At 41.0% G+C, this 25,292-nt stretch overlaps 1 protein-coding gene across 1 annotated transcript; it reads left to right on the top strand.

Annotated features, from left to right (window-relative positions):
• Positions 1-19,450, top strand: Ropn1 (rhophilin associated tail protein 1). The gene is made up of 5 exons (XM_042669779.1): positions 1-124; positions 3,257-3,374; positions 4,996-5,157; positions 18,040-18,215; positions 19,265-19,450. Exons 1-5 carry the CDS (start codon positions 9-11, stop codon positions 19,329-19,331), a joined length of 639 nt encoding a protein of 212 aa, XP_042525713.1. The 5' UTR covers positions 1-8; the 3' UTR covers positions 19,332-19,450.
• The last annotated feature ends 5,842 nt before the right edge of the window (positions 19,451-25,292 follow it).

The raw sequence follows: 25,292 nt of genomic DNA, 5'->3' as shown, positions 1-25,292 counted from the left end.
AGCAATCAATGCCTCAGACAGACAAGCAAATATGCATCCCACCCGAGCTGCCCGAGCTGCTGAAGCAGTTTACCAAAGCTGCCATCCGGACCCAGCCTCAGGATCTCATCCAGTGGGCGGCCGAGTACGTGTTTCTTCACCTCCAAGCTCCTGGGAGGGCAGGGATGAGGAGAAGGGAGCACATGGAAAACTAAGAGGTCCTCGTGGCTGCATGGAGCCCAGGCTTATTAGCATCATCTTTGTGATTTTCAGCTATTTGATGAGACAGAGCCAGGGTGCCATGTCCTTCCCTAAGTGAGCCAAAGTGAGCAGCAAAACACCAGGGCAGTAGTCCAAGTGTCTTGAGGCCAGGGTGGATTAGCATGTCCCATCAACACATACCTACCTACCACCGTGTCCCTGAGTCCAACTGGGACAGCAGCTCCTCCGGGTTTAAATTTACACACCTCGTTCTCCCATCTCACCACCAGATGGCAGCAGTGCACCTGGAGGGTGGCCATGGGGTAACCCTTGGGATGGAAGAGGTGGCATCACCCCAGCAAACTGGCTTGCTGCTTTAATGAGACACCTTCCTCCAAGACTGTGAAAACTCATGTTTCCCTCAAACACACTGCATTTCTTGCCTTTGGGGAAACAGACTATTGTTGTCCTCAGTGTTTCTTTGAACAGTTCTGAACATGAAGATTTCTAGCAACCTGGACAAGGAGGCAGAGTTGAGTGAGGAGGCCAGGCCTGGATATAAACTGCATGCCTCCAGCCGGGTGCTGCTGCCCAGAGACCCCCCACAGGCTGCTCAATCGATGGGCTTGCACACCAATTGCTGGCCTGCATTTCGGTAGATTTACACAGAAAGCCCCTCCATTGTGAAACTGCTTCTTATACAAACTAGCTAGTAACTTAAAACTGGGTAACCAGCCTTGGTTCAGGAGTTGGGAACTGAGTAGACCTGGATCTTTTGTGGATGTTTTTATGGTTGGATGATTACCCTTTCAGCAGTGCTTCAAGGAGAAGGGGGAAAAAAAGGGGAGAGGTAAGGGGTGGGGAAGAGGGTGACCTCAGCCTGAGGTGTGAGTAGGAAAAAGCTGTTAGCCCTTTGCAGAAGACACAAAATGCTATTGAAGTGGGGTTAACAGTCTCTAGATCAAGGCTCTTGTGCTTCTGTGCTGTGCAAAGGAAAAAAAAAAACTTATTACAAATGGAAGGAAAGTAAGCTATAGTGCTCTGAAAGAAGGCACAAATGTAGTTGCTTTACCTAATCATGAATCTTGTGCAGTTTTCTATTCTAAATTTTATACGTTACCTCGAAGATTGGACTTTAACAGCAGAAGACTAATTCATTTTGGCACACTCAGACAGACTTTGTTTCATACTAGATGATAGTTTACAGCTCCATTTTATTGTTCTTGTGCTACTGCATTATAGTAAGAAAAATGGCATTTCTTCATATTGTCCTTGACATTTATGGAAGAAAACATTCCATTATTGTAGCCTACTTGCTCCATATTGTATGATGTGCTATAAATTTTTCAGACATCCATGAAAGATCAGTTTGTACTTTAACTACAATGAAAAAGAGCGTGACCTAAGAACACTCTCCAGCCTATTGAGACATCCAAAGCACTTATCGGATTGTTTTATGTGACTTACAAACTTGTAGCCTTTCAGAGAATAAAACTCCACAAGTATATCCAAGACAAAATGTGTATTCATTGCAAGCAAGAATTTTCCTACATATATCCTGTCAACAAAGAGTTCACCTTCCAGGCATCTGCAGGACATAGACTTATTAGTTCTTCAAGTAGATATATGTGAATTACTATTGTTAATGCCATGGAATTGCTTGTCGCCAAGGGAGCTCAAAGACCCAGAGGACTGAATCCATGACAATACCTTTCATTCTGTGTTTTCTAACCAATTCTATGAAGTTTCTTCACCTGGGTAGTCACTTTGATAGAATGAGGGGGCTATGATGTCACTGTTTCATCCATTGACATCACATCTGGTTACAAAGCCTGAGGCTACATCCCCTCCAGTGGTCACGCTGCGCCCACCTTCACCCCAACTAAGCTAGCTGCAGATATTTCTTAGGGACTTTGTCAAAGGTGCCCTTAGATGATTTCCTCTGCCTTCTTGCTGATCTACTTCCAAGGGGAAACTGGAACGTACTGATTGCTTTGTCTTAGGCAATAATTAGTTCTACTGTGAGCCTTTATTTAAAAAAAAAAAACACCTTCCTATATTCTTCTTATACTGTTTGGCTCTAGAGAAAGTAATGGTGTGGTGTGGTGTGGTGTGTGTGTGTGTGTGTGTGTGTGTGTGTGTGTGTGTGTGTGTGTGTGTGTGTGTGTGTGTGTTTTCAGGGCAGGCAGAAGTTTGTGATTCAGATATAGTTACAAGACATTTGATGGAAAACAGAGCCTGTCACACACCATTGACCACCCACAAGCCAATTGCTTGTGTCCATCCCCCGCTTCAGGCAGCCTCTGTGCATTTCATGCCAATCCTGAAGTAAGATTGTCTGTCTTGTACATTGCTCTGCAACGGCTCACCCCACAACATGGGCAGCAGGCTTGGTTTGCTGACAGTCTTAGGGAATAGCAAGGTTTTGAATCATTTGTACCCTATAAAGCTGTTTCCAGCCTTTGTTGGCTTGTCTTCATTCCCAAGCTTCCCTTGATGTCCTGACAGTCTTCAGTCTTCCTTGCTGAAGCCCCGGGATTCACGACCTCAAGCCAGGAAACCTTTCTCACCCCCAAAGCACTTCCACCCTTCCCCTTCTCCTGTAAGTCATTTCAATTCTCTCCCAACTTCTCTTCCCCACCCACTGCCTAATACCAAGCACACACATACATATGTATATATCTTATTTATAGCTTAAGATATGTATGTCTTTCTGCATATATATATATATATGCATACATATATTGCTTAGGAGGGATGACTGGAAAAAAATAAAACAAAATCTAGCCAAATATGCCCAAAGAAAAGTGCAAGTGCATACTAAACTTCTGTTGGTTGTTCCTCATCTTTAGAGAGGAATAACTTTATCCCCTAAGTAGTCTCTGTTCCTTAATTGGAAAGTAACACAATCAGAACTTTTCCCATATGCAAATGAAACTAAACACAGTATCTAATCACTTGACAAATGTTCTTTCCTCTCTTCATTTCTTCAACAAAGGGGAGGGAATCCTTAAAGCAGCCAGAAGCCACTCAAGTATAGGACAGTCCCCCACTCACAGACTTTTTTTTTTTGCAGGTATTTTGGGGCCATGTCCCGTGGAGAGATTCCTCCTGTGAGAGAGAGATCTGAGCGAGTCGCTTTGTCCAACTGGGCAGAGCTAACACCTGAGCTCTTAAAGGTCTTGCACTCTCGGGTAAGAAACATGGTGGGGATGTCACTGAGGCCAGTGGGGTACAAAGGTCATCTGTCACTCTGGCAATCAGGGAGATAGAGGCTAGAGGGTGGGCTTCCCTCAGACCACCATAGAGCCCTCAGACCTGCGGGATACCCAGGGGCTCAGTGAAATGCCTAAAAAGTGCAGTCTGCTGTCTCTCCATTATGATAGCATCTTCCTGATGCTATCAAGACCCTGCAGTGAAGCCAATTGCAGTCCGGAGGGAATATACTGTAGTTCCCCACTGTAGTTCCCCAGGTACAGACACACTCTCACTTCCTGCATCCTCAGCTTTCATCATCCTAGGAGTTTCTCTGTGAAGGGAAGAGGAGGGACTGGCTTTTCAGATATCTGTGGTTTGGTCAATTCCCAGGAAACCTAGATAAGCATCACTGTTCCCTGAATTAGGACAGAGGGGCTTTGGGGATGATTCAGAACTTGAATTTCCTAACTACCTCAGTTCTAGAGGCTTATCATTTCATTAGGATTAGAGGGAGTCAGGTGCCTGTAGCTCATAGCTCTAATCCTGGCTAGTAGAAGGATGAGATCTGGGGATCAAGATTTGAAGCCAGCCTGGGCAGGAAAGTGTAATATGTGAAGTGCAGCTATGGCTCATGTGGAGAACACCAAGCTTGAACAATAAAAGCGAAGGGACAGTGTCCAAGTCTTGAGTTCAAGTCCGAGTACTGGTGCACATACACAGGAATCAGCTTGGGAAGGTGTTGGGGAACTTCACTGGAGCATCTGCACCTTCACTGAATCATTAGCCAACAACCAGGTCCACCTCTGAGCTATCAAGTGACCCCTGTGCAGAGGACAAGGTGGAGTTCTAAAGTGCCTGGGAGCAGAGAGCATTAGACATGCAGACTAAACCCCTATTGGTCAGCCATGTACCTCGCATCATCCCTGGGAAATGGGAGGGATGCACTTGAAATCTAGAGGGAAGAACTCAATGGAGTGTGGAAGCAAAATAGCAATGTCCTGCTCACTCCACTACCCCCTAGTGGTATTAGGAAAGTCTTCTGCCTGCTGCTTCTGTTTTCAGGCTATCTTGTCTGTATTATGCAGAGAAGAAAGGACTAAAACCAGAGAGCATACATATATCAGTAAAAAATAACCAACAAAAACAACTTAGATATAGCATAAGCCAGGCACTATGGTTCATACCTATAATCCTAGCTACTCAGGAGGCTCTGAGATCAGTGAGGATTGAGATTTTAAGCCAGCCAGAGCAGAAAAGTTTGAGAGATTCTTATATGTTAACCACCCAAAAGCCAGAAGTGAATGACAATATGGATCAAGTAGCAGAGTGCTAGCCGTAGGCAGACAAAAGAAAAAAAGAAAAAGTAGAAAGCCCTAAGTTCAAGCCCCAGTACCAGCACTGAATAAAATAAATGTAGTATAAACATATATTAAGTTATATATAAGTTATAAACATTATTATCACTAGACCTTGAAAAAACAACTGCCAAACAAACAAGGTCTTCTGACCTCCCTAATACCTCCCATAATACCTCCCACTCCTGTCTTTGTGCTGGAAGAAGTTGGGGCATCTGTTATCCTCTCCATCTTCTGTGCCGTGTCTGTTCCCTGCTTGCAGGTTGCTGGCAGGCTGATCATCCATGCAGATGAGCTGTCCCAGATGTGGAAGGTGCTGAATCTCCCAACAGATTTATTCAACAGTGTGATGAACGTGGGTCGCTTCACGGAGGAGATTGAGTGGCTGAAGTTTTTGGCTCTTGCTTGTAGCTCTCTTGGAGTTGTAAGTTAACTTTTTTACAAAATGAATTTAGTTCCTTAGGAGAAAACCCGTGTCTAGGCTTGGAAAGGGAACTCTGTCTATATACACACTCAAGGATATGTCTTCTTCGAATCTTCTCCTCTCTGAATTAAGGTCATTTCTGTGCTCATCAGCTGAAAGTAGGAATGAGAGAGACAGACAAGATAGACAGATAGAGACAAAGAGAGATAGAGACAGAGAATATTATTACTTGGCTCTGGGGAGTTGGCCAAAGTATGGATTTTGGATTCTTTATGAATTTCAATCTTTGCCCTCAAGTTTATTTTCACTTCACCTCAACTCTTTTCTTTATAATTCCTGGAGATAATGAAGAGTCAGTGCTAGAACAATGCTTGCTTGATTTGGGGTAGAGACTTTTAAAACTGATGGAGGGGCTGGGAAGGTGGCTCAGTGGTAGAGTGCTTGCTTCACATGCATGAGGCCCTGGGTTTGATTCCTCGGTACCACATAAACAGAAGAAAAAAAAAGCCAGAAGTGGCACTGTGGCTCAAGTGGGAGAGCACTTGCCTTGAGCTGAAGAGCTGAGGGACAGCACCTAGGCCCAGAGTTCAAGCCCCATGACCAACCAAAAAACAAAAAAAAACAAACAACCATGATAGATAAACATAATTGAATGCAAGAACAGAGATAATAGAAAAGCAAGCAGACAGATGAAGTTGTTTCTAGAATTGCAATCATGACATCACCATGGCTGCAGGATGTTCATACAAATTCATGCCTTTCTCAAATGTATCTTACTTGACAACTGGAAAAACCATTTGTCTGTATTGAAGAAAAAGCCGCTGAAAGCTGCCTTTCCATATGTTTAAAACCTGGGTGCATATTATTGGACTCACTCTTGTTAATCACTGTGATAATAACTTATATGGACACAATCAGAAATAGGATTTTTTTAATCTCTGAAATTCAAACAAGTTTAACAATTACTGAGGACAAAATGTTGCCTCTGTAGCACAGGATATGAAAAGGGAGTTTGAATTATTCAGCATATCCAAATATGATCTTCTTTCTTCTTGAATATGCTTGAGACACATAGTTGGAATTTTTTGTTGCGGAGTAAATTCAGAAGAAATGGTGTAATCTCATAGGATTACAGCTTTTCCTATGCGTCTCCTGCATCCACCATAACCATTTTTTTAAGAGAAGGAAAGAAGAAACTTATTTTGTTTCTTCATTGTTATAGCTTTGTATAATGAGTAAATTACAGTCCTCCAAAGAGGAGAGGAAACTATAGTAGAGATGAATGAACTGTCTGTAAGGACTGAGCTTACTTCTGAGAAGAAAAAAAAAATCTCAAGGTTTCTCAAAAGGGAAAATAAAACCCTGGCATAGTCCATTAACTTGTCTACAAGTTATTCATACCACATTTAGAGATTTTTCAAAGGGAAAACCTGCCTCTTTATTGCATTTGTAGGAAATAGACCTCCATCTACAAAGGGTAAGAACATAAGTAGATAGGCTCCAATTCAGGAAGTCAGTCTGGACAGAAACTCCTCCAGGTAAATGTCCCTCCCTCCTCAATACTCCTTCAGGGGACAATTGAGTGTTTAGGGAAAGGGAAGATCTTAGTCTTCAAAGCAGCCAATTGACAGGGTTCCCACATACCTTGGTTCTCTCCAGAACCTCTGGTTTCCTTTCAGTGCTGCTGTGCTGCCCAAGCTGTGAAGGAGCTGAATGTCCCAACATATTTAACAGATCAAAGCATGGTGAATGCTCCCCACTGGTTCATCTCTGGTCTCAATGACACTGGGACCCCAGGAGTCGGGGCCACGCTGTCATCTGTTCTCTGGCTTTGGTGGTCTACTTCAAAGCTCCCCACCACTTTTGAGGTGTTTGAGATGTCTGAGTTATCCCCTTTGTCCCATAGCTAAGAGTTGCCAAGTGTGATTTTGGAAAGCCAAACTGCGGTCTCCTTAGAATACTGTGTAGTTGCTAGGTTTGTTCTGTTTGTTTCCCAGGTTGGGGAGGAAACTGTGACATGAGCTGTAGCCTTCTTCTAAACTAAAGAGATTGAATCGAATGTTCCATGGGGTCTCTGCTTCTGAGATACCCTCGTGCCTACCACTGGAGAGAGTCAATTCTGAGAGACCCTGAGATAGCTGACCCTCCCTTGCAAAAAACACCTAGAGGTCAAGTCAGCCTGGCTGTCTACTCTGGTTTTTTGGTTGTTGTTTTTCAAAACAAAAAACAAAAACATTAGGAACCAGTAAGAGGAGAGAGGTAGTTTGGCTTACCTGGGATAACTCTGGACTAAGGGACAAAGATATAACCCAGACATCTCAAACTACTCAAAAGTAGTGAAGGGCTGTGAAGTGGGCCACCAAAGCCAGGGAGCAGATGACAGTGTGGCCCAGACTCCTGGGGCCCCAGCGCCATTGAGACCAGAGATGAGCCAGTGGGAAGCATCATGTCACATTGTTTCTGGGAGCTTGGATGTGGGGTTGTTTGGTACTACGAACTGAGAGTTGTGTCACCTCCAAATCCATATATTGGAATCTAACCCCAAGGTGACAATATTAGGAGTGTAGGGTCTTGGAGAAATGATGAGCTCATGAGGGTAGAGCCCTTCTAAATTCTCAGAAAGGACTGAGGGAGCCTGTTTAGCCCTTCCATTGAGAGGACAGAGCAAGAGGGCACCACCATTTATGAAGAAGGCTCCTGGCCCTTTAACCTGCTAGTACCATGATCCTAGATTTCCCAACCTCCAGAACTGTGAGCAGTAAATTTCTACTATTTATAAATTATTGAGTCAAGGATATTTTGTTTTAGCAGGCCAAACAAGCTAATAGACAAAAGGTATCAACATGTACTGAAGGCCTTGCTTTCAATTAAATCCACATGTCCTTGGAGACAAGCCCAGGATTTTCTCTTTCCTTTATAAGCAAACCATGATCTTTTGACATCTAGAAAAGCACTTTGCTTCTTGTGGAAAGCCTAATTCCAGTAACAGGAGCATTTGTCTCCAGTTTTGAGCCCTCTGGGTCTAACATGTGGTTCTGAATAGTATGGCGGACAGATCTGTGATCCTCTCCTCTTTCAGCATTTCATCTTCCAGGCTGCGGTGTCATCCCGTTTCCCACTGAAATTAGTTATAAAACTGAAAAGAGCATGTATTGGATAAATAATTGTGTTTGCCTAAAAGGTTGATAAATATTTTGTTAGCAAAAGTTTTTGCCCTTATTTTCATTGTTAATGTTGTTTTTACATTTTTTATTAAAAGGTAATATACAGAGAGGTTACAGTTTCATTAGTCAGATAATGAGTACATTTCTTTTTAGATAATGTCACCCGTTCCCTCACTCCCAGTTTTTCCCTCCTGTTCCCAGTCACAAGTTGTGTAGTTCATTTTCAACATAGTGTCTAGTGAGTACCATTGCTGTATTTGCTCACCTTTTGTCCCTCCATTTCTCTGCCCCTCTTGCCTTCCCAAAAACAGATGGATGAACAACCAAGACAAAAACAAAACAAAACAAAAAGAGCAACAAAAAAACCTCTTGTTTCTAATTCCTGGAGTTCATTTTTGTAAATATTATTTTATATGATCAGAGGCAAATAGGTATTTTGCCTTTGTGTTCCTCTCCTAAGAGTATCCTCCTTTGGGTTAATGTTGTTTTAATGAGACAAGGTCTTATCACTAACATAGACTAGCCTAGAACTTGGGCTCCTCCTGCCTCAGCCTCCTGGGTGTTGTTAATTATAAGTATATACCACTAGACCCAGCTCACAATTCATTTTTTGAGGCTTGTAAGATGTCCAAAGCTACCTCTGTAAAGGGGATCTTCATCTGACAAAAAAAAATCTAGGAGAAGAAAATAAAGATCATTTCACTTTCTGTTTGAATTTATCAAAATGCTCCAGTTCTTAAGAGTTCTTTACCCATTCAGCTATTTAGTAAATCTTTAAAAATATTTCATAATGCTTTTTTCCTTTGGAACAATATTAGGATTTGAACTCAGGGCCTCATGCTTCCTAGGCAGGTGTTTTACCACATAAGCCATGCCACCAGCTCATCTTTGTATTAGTTATTTTACAGGTAAACTATCACTTTATGCTCTGACCTGGACTGTAGTCCTCCTATTTGTGCTTTCCCTGAGTTGAAGCCCCAGGACTGGCACCCACACAGAAAGGTCTTGCCTCCAAATAGAATCACATTCTCAGTCTTGAACGTTTGGCCTCAAAAAATGAGATGGGTGGGGGGAGGTGTTTGGTCCATAACAACACCCAGGAAAGAGGAAAATGGAATAAAGGAAGTGCTGGAAAGGTTGCAGAGTATTTTAGAGAAGCAGTGAAAAAGTGTTAGGTGCACAAACTCATCTTGTAAGTCTCCCAAACCACTCATGGAGTGACTACATCTCACATTCAGGCCTTCCCTCCCTTCCTGACAGCTGTGTGCTATTTTCTCATGCCCTCTGACTTAAATGCAGTACCTGTAATTATGCCCTATACAGTGTTCTCATAATTCTTCCCATGTGAGGACCCCCAAGGAAGTGGCTTGCGATAAACCGTAAATTTCCTTAACTTTGTGTGGGTTATCTTTTCTTTCTTTCTTTTTTTTGGTCAGAAATTGTGACTCAAACACAGTATCTGACACATTCACTCATTGGCTGATGTTCTACCAACCCCTGGTTTATCGTGTGTGTGTGTGTGTGTGTGTGTGTGTGTGTGTGTGTGTGTGTGTGTGTGTGTGTGTGTGTGTGTGTGTGTGTGCATGTTCATATGTGTATCCCAGTCCTGGGGCTCAAGCCCTAGGTGTTATCCCTGAGTTATTTTTCACAAGGCTAGCACTCTATAACTTGAGCCACAAATCTACATTTTTTTTTTGTTGGTTAATTGAAGATGAGTCTCACAGACATTTTTACCTGGACTGGCTTTGAACTGACTGCAATCCTCAAATTTCAGCCTTCTGAGTAGCTAGGATTATAGGTGTGAGCCACCAGTACCCATTTGAAAATGACTGTCAAGATTCTATTTCATATAATAGCAATGCTAAGAGGAAATAAAATTAGAATAACTTAATAATTATTAACAGATGCAAGTAATGCTTAAATTCATTGCCATCAAGTGAGATAGTCGCTTCAGGAAAATGATGGGCCGAGTTTATTCACTTCTTCATATGCCTCCTGACACACAGACTGCCAGCCCTGCATGACACACACCAGCGAACTCCCTATAGACACTCATTATAGTCAGGGAGACCATGACAGCAGAACAGTGACCACCTGTCAGGGAACATGGACCAGCCTCCGGCCAGTCATGTATGAGATGCACAACTGCTTGTTCGGTCACCTAGTCACACCTAGCTGGCCACTCAGGACTGTTTTCACAGATCCCTGGAGGGTGTGTGTGCAATCTGTACATTGTCAGTTTCAGCAAACCATGAAGAAATGCATGCTGACCTATCTGCTAATTCAGAGCCAGTCTTTTCCTTGAATTATTCCTTTTCTGTAGCCTATCATTTCATAACCCTTTCACTCATGAAATTTATGCAAAGATTTTATATTTATTTAAAGACAGGATCAGCTCTGAAGACCACTGATGTTCAAGTTTCATTGGAAAGAGCTTTTGGTCCTATAAAATCTTTCCTCTCTTCCCTCCCTTCATCCCCTTCTTTCCTTCCTTCCTCCTTGCTTATTCCTCTATCTCTTTCTTAGGATTTCTCCATGTTGAGTACATGCCTGCACAACCCCCTTGAGTACCCCTTCTATTATTAAAACTTGTGACATTCATCTGTCAGTGTTAACACAAGAAGTACTAAATGATTTTACTTAGGTGCATCCCCCTACAGAAGAATTTTGTTTTTGCTTTTCCTATAGCTTAAACCCAGGGCTTGGACACTGCCTCTCAACTCTTTATTCAAGGCTAGTGCTCTACCACTTGAGTCATAGTTCCACTTCTGGCTTTTTCGTAGTTACTTTGAAATAAGAGTCTCACAGACTTTCTTGCCCAGATTACCATCCAATCATGATCCTCAGATCTCAGCCTCCTGAATAGGTAGGATTACAGGCCCCACTGGCACCCTTCAAAAATGGGTTTATCTTCTTGTTTGGTACCATTTTTCCAGCATCTGCAACCATAATCTTCCTTCTTGTACCCTCCTTTCCCCTACTGTAGCTTTGCCTGAATTATCTTGCTGGAATATATGTTAGATGAATAACCTTAACTCCTTAGAGATAAGATTGGAGGGCACTAATAACAAATAATTTAATTTCATAGAAATAAGCATTTTAATAATTATAATTTTATATTAATGTAAAATCAATTCTTTATTGAGGTTACTCTGATTAAACCAAAAGATTTAGAAAATTTTAATAAAAATACCTAGCAATTTATAAATGTATTTTTTATGTATAAATGTATTTTTATGGAAGAGGTGGGGAGGAATAGTGAAAAAGGTGACATTAAGATGTATTGTTCTCATAATCTGACTTGTGGAATTGAAACCCTTTTGTACAACTACTTAAAAATAAATATTTTTTTTAAAGATTCATTATACTGACAAACATATTTTAAACTGAAACTCCTTTGTACAACTACCTAAGGATAATCTATCTTTCTTTCTTTCCTATTTTCTTTCCTTCCTTCCTTCTTTCCTTCCTTCCTTTCTCTCTTTCTTTCCTTCTTTATTCCTTTTCTCTTCTTTTCTTTTCTTTTTTGCCAACCTTGGAGCTTGAACTCAGGGCCTGGGCTCTGTCCCTGAGCTCTGTGTTCAAGGCTAGCTCTCTACCACTTGAGCCACAGTGCCACTTCTGGATTTTTCTGTTCATGTGGTACTGAGGAATTAAACCCAGGGCTTCCTGCATGCTAGGCAAGCACTCTACCACTGAGCCACCTTCCCTATCCCACCTAAGGATAAATTTTTTTTTTAATTTAATTTTATTTTATTTGAGAACATACTGTACAGAGGGGTTACAATTACATGGGCAGGATAATGCATACATTTCTTACCGAGCATTGCATCCTCCTCCTTTGTTTACCCTTCACCTCCCTTCCCAGCCTCCCCCCTCCCTCCCACCCAATCATACCCCCCCTCCTCCCCCCCCCCACCGACATTGTAAAGCTGGTTTTGACATGACATTTTGTACTTCTCATTGTTGCAACAGGTCCACCTGAATCCTTAAACGACTTGTTTGTCCCCATCTCCTCCACATGTTATACTGACATCAAATATAGTGAAAGCAGGGGTTACACTGTGGGGGAGGGACATACAAAGCAACAAAGAAATAATCTTATAAATGCATTAGAAACACATGCATGAAAGAAACAAAAACATTAAAATACATATTTGAGGTTTTGTTTTCCTAACATCACATTATCTGACTTTTTCCGCTTGACTCATACCTATACTAGATATTGCAAATAAGGGAAACCATGGGACCTATGTTTCTTTGGGCCTGGCTTACTTCACTTAATATAATTTTTTCCAAGCCTTTCCATTTCCTAACAAATGGGGAAATGTCATTCTTTCTGATGGAGGCATAGAATTCCATTGTGTATATATACCACATCTTCTTGATCCATTCATCTACTGAGGGGCATCTGGGTTGGTTCCATGTCTTAGCTATGGTAAATAATGCTGCAATAAACATAGTTGTGCTGGTAGCTTTAGTGTGGCCTTGTTTGTGATCATTTGGGTAAATGCCCAAAAGTGGGATTGCTGGGTCGTTGGGGAGCTCTATGTGGAGTCTTTTGAGGAACCTCCATACTGCTTTCCAAAGTGGTTGAACAAGTTTACATTCCCACCAACAATGAAGTAAGGTTCCTTTCTGTCCACATCCCCTCCAGCATCTGTTGTTGTTAGAGTTCTTGATTTTTGCTGTTCTAACTGGAGTGAGGTGATATCTCAATGTTGTTTTGATTTGCATTTCTTTTATGGCTAGGGATGTTGAACATTTCTTCATGTGTCTATTGGCCATCCTTCTTTCTTCTTCAGAGAAGCTTCTCTTTAAGTCTTTCGCCCACTTACTTATTGGGCAGTTGTTTCTTTGAGGATTTGTTGTTGGGTGGTTTAATTTTTTGAGTTCCAAGTATATTTTAGATATGAGACCCTTGTCCGTTGTATGGCTAGTAAAGATCTTCTCCCAGTCCGTGGGCTTTCTATTGATCTTGCTAGCTATGTCATTTGCCCTGCAGAAGCTCTGCAACCTTATACAATCCCATTTGTCCAGCCTTTCTTTGATTTGTTGTGTTTCCAGGTCTCTATTCAGAAAATTTCGGCCTGAGCCAAGGAGACCCAGGGTTTCTCCTATTCCATCCTGTAATGTTTTCAGAGTGTCTGCTTTGAGTTCAAGGTCTTTGATCCATTTGGAGTTGATTCTGGTGCAGGGTGATATATAAGGATCTAGCTTTAGTTTTCTACATGTAGTTAACCAGTTTTGCCAGCACCATTTACTGAAGAGGCTGTCTGTCTTCCATTCTATTGTTTTAGCTCCTTTATCGAAGATTAGATGGCTATGGGTCTGTAGGTTCATTTCTGGGTTTTCAATTCTATTCCATTGGTCCTGAGGTCTGTTCTTATGCCAATACCAAGCTGTTTTGATTACTATGGCTTTATAGTAGAGTTTGAAATTTGGTATTGATATTCCTCCAGCAGTATTCTTTCTGTTGAGGAGCGTTTTTGCTATTCGGGGTCTTTTATTGTTCCATATGAATTTTTGGATTGCCTCTTCTATTTCCTTGAATGAGGGTGGAATTTTGATAGGTATTGCGTTGAATTTGTAGATAGCCTTGGGCAGTATTGCCATTTTCACGATGTTAATCTTTCCAATCCAGGAGCATGGGAGGTTTTGCCATTTTTTAAGTTCTGTGTTGATTTCCTTTTTCAAGATTTTAAAGTTTTCATCATAGAGGTCCTTCACTTCTTTAGTTAAGTTAATTCCTAGGTATTTTATTTTTTGTGAGGCTATTACAAATGGAGTTGCTTTCCTAATTTCAGCCACACTTTTCTCATTGTTGGCATACAGAAAAGCCATTGATTTTTGGGGGTTAATTTTATAACCTGCTACTTTGCCAAAGTTTTGAATCAGCTTGAGTAATTTGGGAGTGGAGTCTATGGGATTCTTTAAATACAAGATCATGTCATCTGCAAAGAGGGAGAGTTTTATTTCTTCTTTCCCTATTTGGATCCCCTTTATGTCTGCATCTTGTCTTATTGCTGTAGCTAGGCATTCTAATACTAGATTGAAGAGAAGTGGAGAGAGTGGGCATCCTTGTCTTGTTCCTGAGTTAAGAGGAAATGGCTTTAGTTTTTCACCATTGAGTATAATGCTGGCTGTAGGTTTGTCATATACAGCCTTTATTGTATTGAGGAATGTTCCATGGATTCCTAATTTTTCCAAAACCTTCATCATAAAGGGGTGTTGGATCTTGTCAAATGCTTTTTCTGCGTCTATTGAGATAACCATGTGGTTCTTATTCTTGCTCCTGTTGATGTGATGAATAATATTAATTGATTTGCGTATATTGAACCAGCTTTGCATCCCTGAAATGAATCCTGTTTGATCGTGGTGTATGATTTTTTGGATGAATTGTTGAAGTCGATTGGCCAAAATTTTGTTGAGAAGTTTCGCATCAATGTTCATCAAAGAAATGGGTCTATAGTTCTCTTTCTTTGATGAGTCCCTACCTGGTTTTGGGATGAGGGTTATGATGGCTTCATAGAATGTGTTCGGTAGTGAGCTTTCTCTTTCAATTTCATTGAAGAGTTGGAGGAGAATTGGTGTGAGCTCTGCTTTGAAGGCCTTGTAAAATTCCGCTGTAAAACCATCTGGTCCTGGACTTTTCTTAGCTGGGAGGTCTCTTATTGCTGTTTCTATTTCAATGCTTGATATGGGCCTGTTAAGATAGTTTACCTCATCTTGGTTTAGTTTTGGCATGTCAATATTTGCTAGGAAGAGGTCCATTTCTGTCAAGTTCTCAAACTTATTAGCATAAAGTTTTGAGAAGTATTCCCTTATAATGTTCTGAATCTTGCTTGTTTCCGTGGTGATGTTTCCATTCTCATCTCTGAGTTTATTAATTTGGGTGTGTTCTCTTCTTTTTCTGATAAGATTTGCTAAGGGTCTGTCAATTTTGTTAAGTTTTTCGAAGAACCAACTCTTTGTTTTGTTGATTCTTTCTATAGTTTTTTTGGATTCTAATTCATTTAATTCTGATTTAATTTTGATTATTTCTTTCTGTCTACTGGATTGGGGTTTATCTTGCTGCTCTTTTTCAAGAAGGTTTAGATGTGTCATTAAATTGTTAGTTTCAGATCTCTCCAATTTGTTGATGTAGGAGCTCAGAGCTATAAACTTGCCTCTGAGTACTGCCTTTGCTGTGTCCCAGAGGAGCTGGTATTTTGTGTGTTCATTTTTGTTGAATAGCATGAACATTTGAATTTCCTTTCTAATCTCTTCCATGACCCACTCATGATTCAGCAGTGTGTTGTTCAGCCTCCATGTGATACCGGACTTTCTTTGGTGGCTTTTGGTGTTGAGTTCTAACTTTATTCCCTTGTGGTCAGAGAGAATGCAAGGTATAACTTCAATGTTTCTGAATTTAGACAAGTTTGCTTTGTGGCCTAAAATGTGGTCTATTTTAGAAAACGTTCCATGTGCTGCTGAGAAAAACGTGTATTCTGATGCTGCTGGGTGAAATGTTCGGTAAATGTCTGTTAAGTCTAGTTGATCTATGCAGCTGTTTAGATCTGCGGTTTCTCTGTTGAGTTTTTGCCGAGTTGATCTATCTAGTGGGGAGAGTGGTGTGTTAAAATCCCCAACGATTAATGTCTTTGGATCTATATGGGATTTGAGGGAAAGTAGTGTTTCTTTGATAAATTTGGGTGCTCCATTGTTTGGCGAATAGATATTTAGAATTGTAATATCCTCCTGAAGGAGAGATCCTTTAATTAGTATGTAGCGACCTTCTTTATCTCTTTTCATGAATTTTAATTTGAAGTCTATTTTATCTGATATTAGGATTGCAACTCCCGCCTGTTTATGCGGTCCGTTTGCTTGGTAGATTTTGTTCCAGCCTTTAACATTGAAAATGTGTTTGTTTTTATGGGCAAGATGTGACTCCTGCAGGCAGCAGATAGAAGGGTCTTGTTTTTTAATCCAACTAGACAGTCTATGTCGCTTAATTGGAGAGTTCAGTCCGTTAACATTAAGAGATAGGACTGAGAGGTATTTGGGAGTTCCTGCCATGTTATCTACCTTCTTGGGGGCTGTGAAAACTGGGTTCTTCCTATGGTTCTTGGATTCTCAGTTTGGGTGCAGTTTCTTGGCCTTTATTGCGGTCTTGTTGGTTTTCTATGTGTAGGACATCTTTAAGAATCTTTTGTAGGGCTGGTTTGGTGGAGATGTATTGTTTCAATTTTTCTTTGCTATGGAAGGTTTTTATTTGGCCTTCAGTTATGAAGGAGAGTTTAGCTGGGTACAGTATTCTTGGTTGATAGTTGTTTGTTTTTAGGGCATGGCATACATCATTCCAGGCTCTTCTTGCTTTGATTGTCTCTGCTGAGAAATCTGAGGTGATTCTAATTGGTTTCCCTTTATAAATGATTACCCTTTTCTCCCTGACAGCTTTAAGGATCTTTTCCTTGTTCTGAGTTGATCCTGTGTGGATTATAATGTGACGGTGGGATGTCCTATTCTGGTCTGGTCTATTTGGGGTTCTAAAGGCTTCTTGTATCTGGACAGGCCTATCTTTTTGCATGTTTGGGAAGTTCTCTGCTAGGATCCTGTTAAACAGATTTCCTAGACCATTAACTTCTGTTTCTAGGTGTTCCTCTACACCCATTATCCTTAGATTAGGCCTTCTGATGGTGTCTTCCAGGTGTTGGATAGATCTATCATATTTCTTGGACTTGTCTTGGATGGTTGTATGTTCTTTCTCTATAATATCTAGGCTGTCTTCAATCCCTGAGATTCGATCTTCTGCATGGTCTAACCTGCTGTCAAGACTCTCTACTTTGTTTTTTATCTCTTTTCCTTCTAGTTGGTCAGCTTTGATGGCTTCAAGTTCTTTGTTGAAGCTCTGTTTTAGGTCTTGTATGAATTTCTTTACTTCCTTAATTTGGTGTTCAGTGTTTGTCCTCAAATCACTTAGTTGATTGGTTATGGTTTCTTTGGGCTCCCATTCCTTCTGTTGGGTTCCATTCAGCATTCCCTTTGTGGTCTCCCTGACTTCCTTCAGCTCTTTGTTAATGGATTCCATGAATGCCTTTCTAAGGATAAATTTTTAAGGCCTCAAAAATATAAATTTATCTATTTGAGCCAGGCATCATTGACTCTTGCCTATAATCCTAGCTACCAGGAGGCTCATATCTGAGGATCATAGTTTAAAGCCCACCTGAGCAGAAAAGTTCATGAAACTCCTATCTCTGATTAACTACCAAAAAGCTCCAGAAGTGGAGCTGTGGCTCAAGTGGTAGAGTGCTAGCCTTGAGCAAAGAAAACTCAGGGGACAACTCCCAGGTCCTGAGTTCAAGCCCAGGTCCAGAACCAATAAAATAATAATTTGTCTTTTTAAGCCCTTCAATAAAGAAAAAAGATAACTCATAGTCAATGGTTGTAGAATAAATTAACTTTTTAAGTTAATTTTATGCTTTCTAGAATTTTAAATCGGAACTGGTGCTGTGGCTCAAGCGGCAGAGCACTCACCTTGAGCTGAAGAGCGCAAGGGCAGTGCCCAAGACCAGAGTTCAAGCCCCAGGATCAACCAAAAAAAAAAGTAGAAGAAATCTAGAATTTAAAATCATTCTCACTTTATTTTATAAGGGCGATATTTCTGTTTTCTTTCTTTTATCTGAACTGATTTCAGGGAAGAGTGAATTTCTACTCATTTTATCTTATGATTTTATAGACCATTGCCAAAACTCTCAAGATAGTGTGTGAAGTTTTGTCCTGTGACCATGATGGAGGACCTCCCCGGATCCCTTTCAGCACCTTCCAGTTTCTCTACACATACATTGCAGAAGTAGATGGGGAAATCTCTGCATCCCATGTCAGCAGAATGCTAAACTACATCGAACATGAAGTGTGAGTCAACTTTTAGCCATTAGGGGAGAAAGTATTCTACAGATAATCCCCAATTTAAGTTGATTTGACCTACAACTTTCCAGTTTTACAGCGGTACAAAGACATCCGTTCAGTAGATATTAAGTTTCAAATATGTGTGTGTGTGTGTGTGTGCGTGTGCGCCGCACACACACACACACACACGCCAATCCTAAGGCTTGAACTCAGGGCATGGGCATCGTCCCTGAGCTGCTTCTCTCAAGACTAGCACTAACACTTGAGCCATAGTTCCATTTTGGCTTTTTCTGAGTAGTTTATTGGAGATAAGAGTCTCATAGACTTTCCTGCCTGGACTGGTTTTGGACTGTGACCCTCAGATCTCTGCCTTGTGAGTAGCTAGGATTAAAGGCACAAGCCACCAATGTTGGGCTCCAGTTTTAATTTAGTCATTTTCTGTGCCAATGACATTCAGTTCAATAATCTCTTGAGATGCTGATTTCGCCGAGAAGCACAGTTCCCACTCTAAGCTAGGACAAGTATAGGAAATGCATTTTCAATTTGTATTTTTAAATTGTATATCTGGACATTACTCCATTGCTAAGTCAAGGAGAATTTGTATGCTTTAGTGTTCTAGGAACATAAAAATTGTGAGAAACATTAAATATGAAAAGGAGTAGGATATCAAGAGTTAAGTGGAAAAAATGAAAAGGCCAGGTAATCCCAGAAACTTGGGAGGCAGAGATCAGAAGAATCCCAATTGAGGCCAGCAGAGGCAAAAAGTGAGATCTCATCTCAACAAACAAGCTGAGCATGGTGAGGCACACTTATGAGCCTAGATATAAAGGATTATGGTTCCAGTGTGGCCAAGACAAAACGTGAGACTCTAGCTGAAAAATAACTTAAAGCATAAAAGGCTGCAAACATGGCTCAAGCTTGGATTCAAACCCCAGTACTATCACAAATCAACTAATTTAGAACGAGCAAGTTCTTTATATGATTCTTTACTTAAGTTCTTTACTTAAGATTACTTGTTAACCAAACTAATCTCAAGTATTTATTTTTCCAAACAGAATTGGTCCTGACGGTTTGATCAAGGTGAATGACTTTACCCAAAACCCCAGGGTTCGGCTGGAATAAAAGCAGTTTGGGCAATTTTACAGGAAGATACAGAGATGATGTACTTCAGAATGGCTGAAGCCACACACCATCCAGTCAATTTTCTTGTACAACTGTACACACTAATAAACAATTAGGCAAACGTAGGAAACCAAAAATGTGTGGAATGAAGATAATAAATTGTGGCACAAGGAACCTGCATTACCAGAAGGTTACAATTCATCTCATGCAGATTTTGCGTAACAGCAAGTACACAGCATGGCCGCATTCAGGCCAGAGCCAGACTTAAGGATTGTAAAAAGGAGAATGCTTTTTAGAGGGGAGACATTTTTGATCTTTTTGTGACTCTTAGTTATAATTTAGACCAGTACCTCTTACATGAGCAATCAAGTTTTTAACAGTTTATTGTTCTATTTATCAGAACTATGCTAGTCATTCATTCATTCACTTACTCATCAATATTTATTGAGGTTAGTCATATGCCAGAAATAGAGTTGCCAGACAAAATACAGAACACCCAATGAACTGATCTTATGAAGTTAGTGTTGTTATCTCCAGTTTACAGAATAAAAAAAAACTTAGAGAAATTAAGTTATTCAACATCACTGGTTAAAAAAAAAAAAGTATTGAGCTGGGTGCTATTACTGCTGAGGAACTCTTGGAGACAGAGTAGAACCAGTCTCACAGCTACCCCAGTCTGATAGGTAAGGAAGCTCTTCTGCATTTCTTGTTTGGGCTTCCTCTTTTTGCTCCAGAAAATGATCTCAGGCAGGAAGTCATGAGTAGATCTGATAAAGAGCCACTGGCATATGCCACTGTACCTTACAGAGATTTTAAACTGTGTGTGTGTGTGTGTATGTGTGTGTGTGTGTATGTAATTTTTATTTTTTTTGCTGGGCTTGTGGCTTGTGGCTTAAACTCAGGACCTGGATGCTGTCCCTGAGCCTCTTTGTGTTCAAGGCTAGTGCTCTACCACTAGAATCACAGTACCACGTCTGGCTTTTTCTAAGTAGTTTGTTGAAGTAGGAGTCTCACAGCCTCTTCTCTCTGGGCTGGCTTCAAACTGTGATCCTAAGCTCTCTCAGCCTTCTGAGTAGCTAGGATTATAGGCATGAGCTGTCGGCTCCCGGCTAAACTGCTTCTTTGTGTATTTATTTATTTTTGGTTGGTTGTGGGGCTTGAACTCTGGGCTTGGGCGCTGTCCCTGAGCTCTTTATCTCAAGGCAAGTGCTCTACCACTTGAGCCACAGCGCCACTGCTGGTTTTCTGGTGGTTAATTGGAGATCAGAGTCTCCTGGACGTTCCTGCCCAGGCTTTCTTTGAAGTGCGAGCCTCAGACCTTAGCCTCCTTAGTAACTAGGATTATGAGCCTGAGCCACTGTCTCCCGGCCTGCTTCAATATTTTTTATCATTCATTATTGCTTTTGAGTCAGGTACAAGTCCATGGGTGCTTTAGGCAACAAGGGACTGACATGGTGATATACTAAAATTCATACCTGACCCACAAACCTGGCTCGTTGTATCCAACCATTTCTTCCTCATGATGAGATCATTCCAAGGGCTCTCTTGATCCTTGCCTCCAACAGACCCTTCTAGATCCATTCCTTCCTATCATTCCCAACAATATCTGAATCCTAGCATGACCCTAGTTAAGCCGTCAAACGGAGAACCTAGGAACAGATGGTTTGTATTTCTCCCTTAAAAAGGAAAAAAATATTCAGGAAGCAATAAAAGTAGGATTTTATAAAGAAAAAGAAGTGGGCTCTTTCTTTCCTAAATTAAGTTTTTTGATTAAAGTGAAGGCTGCATATACATTTAAAACTTCGGTGAAAAATGCAAACATCATGACTCAATTGCATTTTCACTATGCCTCATGCCCTTCTCTTTAGGCCATTCAACCAGGGACCTACCATCCCTAATTAGCCAATTACTTCTCAGAGCTGAAAACTTCAGTATGAATGGCTGATTTTGAATGAGGTTAAAAGAAGAATTTTAACCTGAAACTCTTGGAGCAACTCCTGTATACTTCTGATGATATTGCATACCAGTGTTTCAGAAATGTGCACATTAGCATTTTTCTGAGAAAATTAAAAAGCTTTTAGCATATCCTCACAGTTTTATATGCTCTCTAAAGGTTGAAAACCTTTGGTTTGGAACAAATGTCTTAAGGAAAGGTAACAGAATAGTCCCAGATCCTTCTGTGCAGAACTGAGCTCATGCTCCCAAACATGTGACATTATTTGCAGCCTCTTAAATTTGAATCTCACGTCCTGGGTATAAATCTGTGTTTACACTTTAGATCTTCATGTACTTGTAACTTTGGCTCTCTCCTATAATCTGGAATATGATCAAACATGAACAGTCTTTCACACTTCAGAGGTGAGCCAATTGGAAAAGTCATTGGTCCAATGCACTCCATTATAAAAGACTGGATAGACAAGTAGAGTTGTGCATCCAAGATACCAAAGAGACTATACCTCAAGATACCAGAGACTAAACCTCTAGATCAGGTTTACAGGACTGGCCTGACTCTTGGGCATTCAAGTAGCTATCAGACTCAATGTTCCATGTAAGTCCAAAACAGTCGTCAGTTCAAATATTTTTAAAATTCCTACTATGTGCAAGGCATTGTAATAAACTGGGAACCCAACACTGAATAAGGCAAGGTCTTTGCTTTTTGTGGAGATTAAATTCTACTTCAGAAGATGTTATTACATAACAATTCATCATCATAAATGTGAGAAATGGCACCATTCCACAATAGACTATGGGCATACAACCTAGTTTTCAGGAATAAAGGTGAAAGGAAAGCCTTTTTTTGGGAAGTCACCCATTTAACAAAAAACAAGCTGTAAGACAAGTTTGGATATCATCCTTACAGGTCATTCCCTGGGACAGGAGAAGGTCAGAGACAGGATGTGGGGGGGAAAGGGGATGGAGGATGGGGAGGTGGAGGGGGGAAATAGGGGACGGGGATGGGGGAAGGAATGGGAAAGAACTTAACATCCATGCTTGTCTTCCCTCCAAATGGTCTGTGCACCGTAAAGATCCGGATAGGAAAGAGTTTCAGCTTTTCAGGCCATTAGGGTCTCTGTGCCAACTACTCATTTCTACCATTGTAGCACAAAAACAGCTGGACAAAAAGAAATTGAATGTGACTGTTCCAGAAATGGCTGATGCCTTCTTACACTGAGGGTGGATGGTTCCCATCTAGTCCACTAACCTCACTCTGGGAGCACCCTCACTGACTCCTCAAAATAATGTTTTGTCAAGTTTCTAGATAATCACTGTTCTAACAGGATACAACCATATGTAATCCAAAATGTATTTATCCACCCCTAAAGTTTGTCTTTCTACCCTTTTGTACCTTTCTTGCATGGCCCATTCTCACTATTTCAACTTTCAAGATTTCAACATTTGGGATCAATCTTTTTTTTTTTTTTCTTTTAGTGTGTCATGGGGCTTGAACTCTGGGCCTAGGCACTGTCGCTCAGCTCTTCAGCTCAAGGCTAGCCCTCTACCACTTGAGCCACAGCGCCTCTTCTGGTATTCTGGTGATTAATTGGAGATAAAAGTCTCATGGACTTTCCAGCCCAGGCTGGCTTTGAACTGCAATCCTCAGATCTCAGCCTCCTGAGTCGCTAGAATTACAGGCATGCACCATGGGTGCCCAGCTGGGATCAATCTTTTCACATTGTGATTTAGGGGATTTTAGACTTTGGAGATTTTTGACCTTTCCAAATTTTGGTATTTGGAGATTGTGTTCAGGATTTTATGATCTACAACAGATCCAATAAAACTTTATGACAAGATATTCTTCTTCTGATTTAAAAAAAAATATTTTAAAACCATTCAACAACAATGGCAGTTGACTTTGTTCACAGGCTGCATTCTGGGGATACCTGCTACACACTGCAGTTAGCCATCTTGATGAGACATCAGTTCACATTGCCCTGCTCAATCTTTTATAATTTTCCTTTGCCTTTGGGATAAAAAACCCAAATTCTTAATCTATAAGGACTTTGGAATCTGACTCCTTCACACATCTCCATCTCCACTGTGTATATTCACTCAGTCTCTCTCATTCACCAATCAGGCTGTCCTGGTCCTGTGTATGTATAGTATATTATTCAAGTTCATCAAGTTCACCTTTAGAGCTCAGCTCACTGTTATTATCAATAGTAATAACACTCCAAACCCAAAATAAGGAGTTTGCATAAGACTCCAAATGACAGAGAAATGGATAAGGGAACATTATACAGCCATTTTGTAATTGTAGATTAATGAGAAAACAATGTAAAGATGGTTAAAAGAAAACACATTATGGTAATCTGTATTATATCAACTTGAAATATACACATATGCAGTTGGAAAAATAGTACAAGGAAATGCACCAAACTTAAAAAAATGGTAGTCTCTAGTAGTATGATTGAGTACTCTTTTTTTAATCTGTATCTAATATATATATATATATATCTCAAATATGTATTAAAAACCTATTATAAAATATCAAGTTAAAGACTTGGAATCTTGATCTGGAATCTCGGATGAATATACTAAAAACTTTTACAATGCTTTTAGCTGAAGTGAGATTTTCACAACCTAATCAAATTCAAAAGCAATTTTGCCAAATATTCATTTCTTAAAATCCCTCAGGAGTATATAATTTATTGGTTAAAAGTGTTTACTTCCTGGATTTTAATATTAGTTGCAGCACTTTAAAAAAGAGGCTCTTTTTCACATAAATAACAGGAATCAAATGAGTTACTTAATTTTTCTCCAAGTTAAAAACGAATCCCACACGATGACTTAAAAACCAATAACTAATCCCTATCACACTTAGTGTAGCTTGTCAATGGTAAAAACAATCACCTGGACAGAAGGTAGAAAACCACATATGGGAACTGGGCGCCGGCGGCTCTCGCCTGTAATCCTAGCTACTCAGGAGTCTGATAGCTGAGGATCACAGTTCAAAGCCAGTCCAGCTTGGGAAGTCCATAAGACTCTTATGTCCAATAAACCACTCAGTAAACCGGAAGTGGCGCTGTTGTTCAAGTGGTAGAGCACTAGCCTTGAGCTGAAGAGCTGAGGGGCACCAAAAAAAGAAAAGAAAAGAAAGAAAGAGAGAGAGAGAGAGAGAGGAAGGAAGGAAGGAAGAGAAAAGAAGGAAGGAAAGTAAGAAGGAAGGAACGAAAGAAGGAAGGAAAGAAGGAAAGAAAGAAATGAAAGAAAGACAGACATACGGAAAGAAATCCTAAATCCTAACTATTGAGCACCTTTCTAGATCAGTGGGACAACGAATAACCCTGAAATTGCCATCAGAATTACATAAAGATGTCTGACTTTGGACGAGGTTTGGCTTTTACTGAATATCAAGAATGAAATCATTTAACACAGCACACAAAGCTCCAAACTAAAAACCAAAAGGCAGAGCCAATTCTTCCCGAAACGTGTTGGTTCTCTACCCCAATTATCATTCTCTTGACCTTTCTTGGAAACTCAGCCTCACACCGTTGCTAGGACTTGAGCCACTCTGCCTGCTTCCAAATCCGTCTGGAAGCGCTGACGGTCACTGCTCCGCACTTCTTCCAGGAGACGGAAATACTGAGTGCCTTCACTGGAAGCCTTTGGCAAAAGAGCATCTACTCAGGTGTTCAGGCGTCAGCTCCGCCCAGGGCGGTACCTGGACGCTCTCCGCCCCGCCCCTTTTCACTCGCCCCTCCCATCCGTCCCCGCCCCTTTCGCCAGGCCCCGCCAGGCCCGCGAGCCTTCCGTTTCTCTAGCCCCTCTCCTCAGGCCCCGCCCCTCCCCTGTGCATTCTGTTGGTTTCTCCTTCCAGAACGTGACGAGCCCCTCTCCTTGAGGGGAGGAGTTAATAATTGCGCACGCTCAGGTCGCCCGGGATCCCGAGTCAGAAAAATGACAGCATGAGACAAGCTGTAGGGCGCGGCGAGCGGCGGGCACCTTACCGGAAGCGGAAGA

Source organism: Dipodomys spectabilis, unplaced genomic scaffold (genome assembly GCF_019054845.1).
Source record: "Dipodomys spectabilis isolate Male_0828 unplaced genomic scaffold, ASM1905484v1 ptg000017l, whole genome shotgun sequence".
NCBI classification, from domain to species: domain Eukaryota; kingdom Metazoa; phylum Chordata; class Mammalia; order Rodentia; family Heteromyidae; genus Dipodomys; species Dipodomys spectabilis.
The sequence above is the reverse complement of the archived record's forward strand: the minus strand, read 5'-3'. Positions and strand labels throughout refer to the sequence as shown.

Bases quoted from the DNA above. Each gene is read 5' to 3' on its own strand.
- Ropn1 (XM_042669779.1), top strand. From the start codon at position 9: ATGCCTCAGACAGACAAGCAAATATGCATCCCACCCGAGCTGCCCGAG. The intron at 125-3,256 runs GTACGTGTTTCT...TTTTTTTTGCAG, and splicing joins CTCATCCAGTGGGCGGCCGA to GTATTTTGGGGCCATGTCCC. The intron at 18,216-19,264 runs GTGAGTCAACTT...TTTTCCAAACAG, and splicing joins AACTACATCGAACATGAAGT to AATTGGTCCTGACGGTTTGA.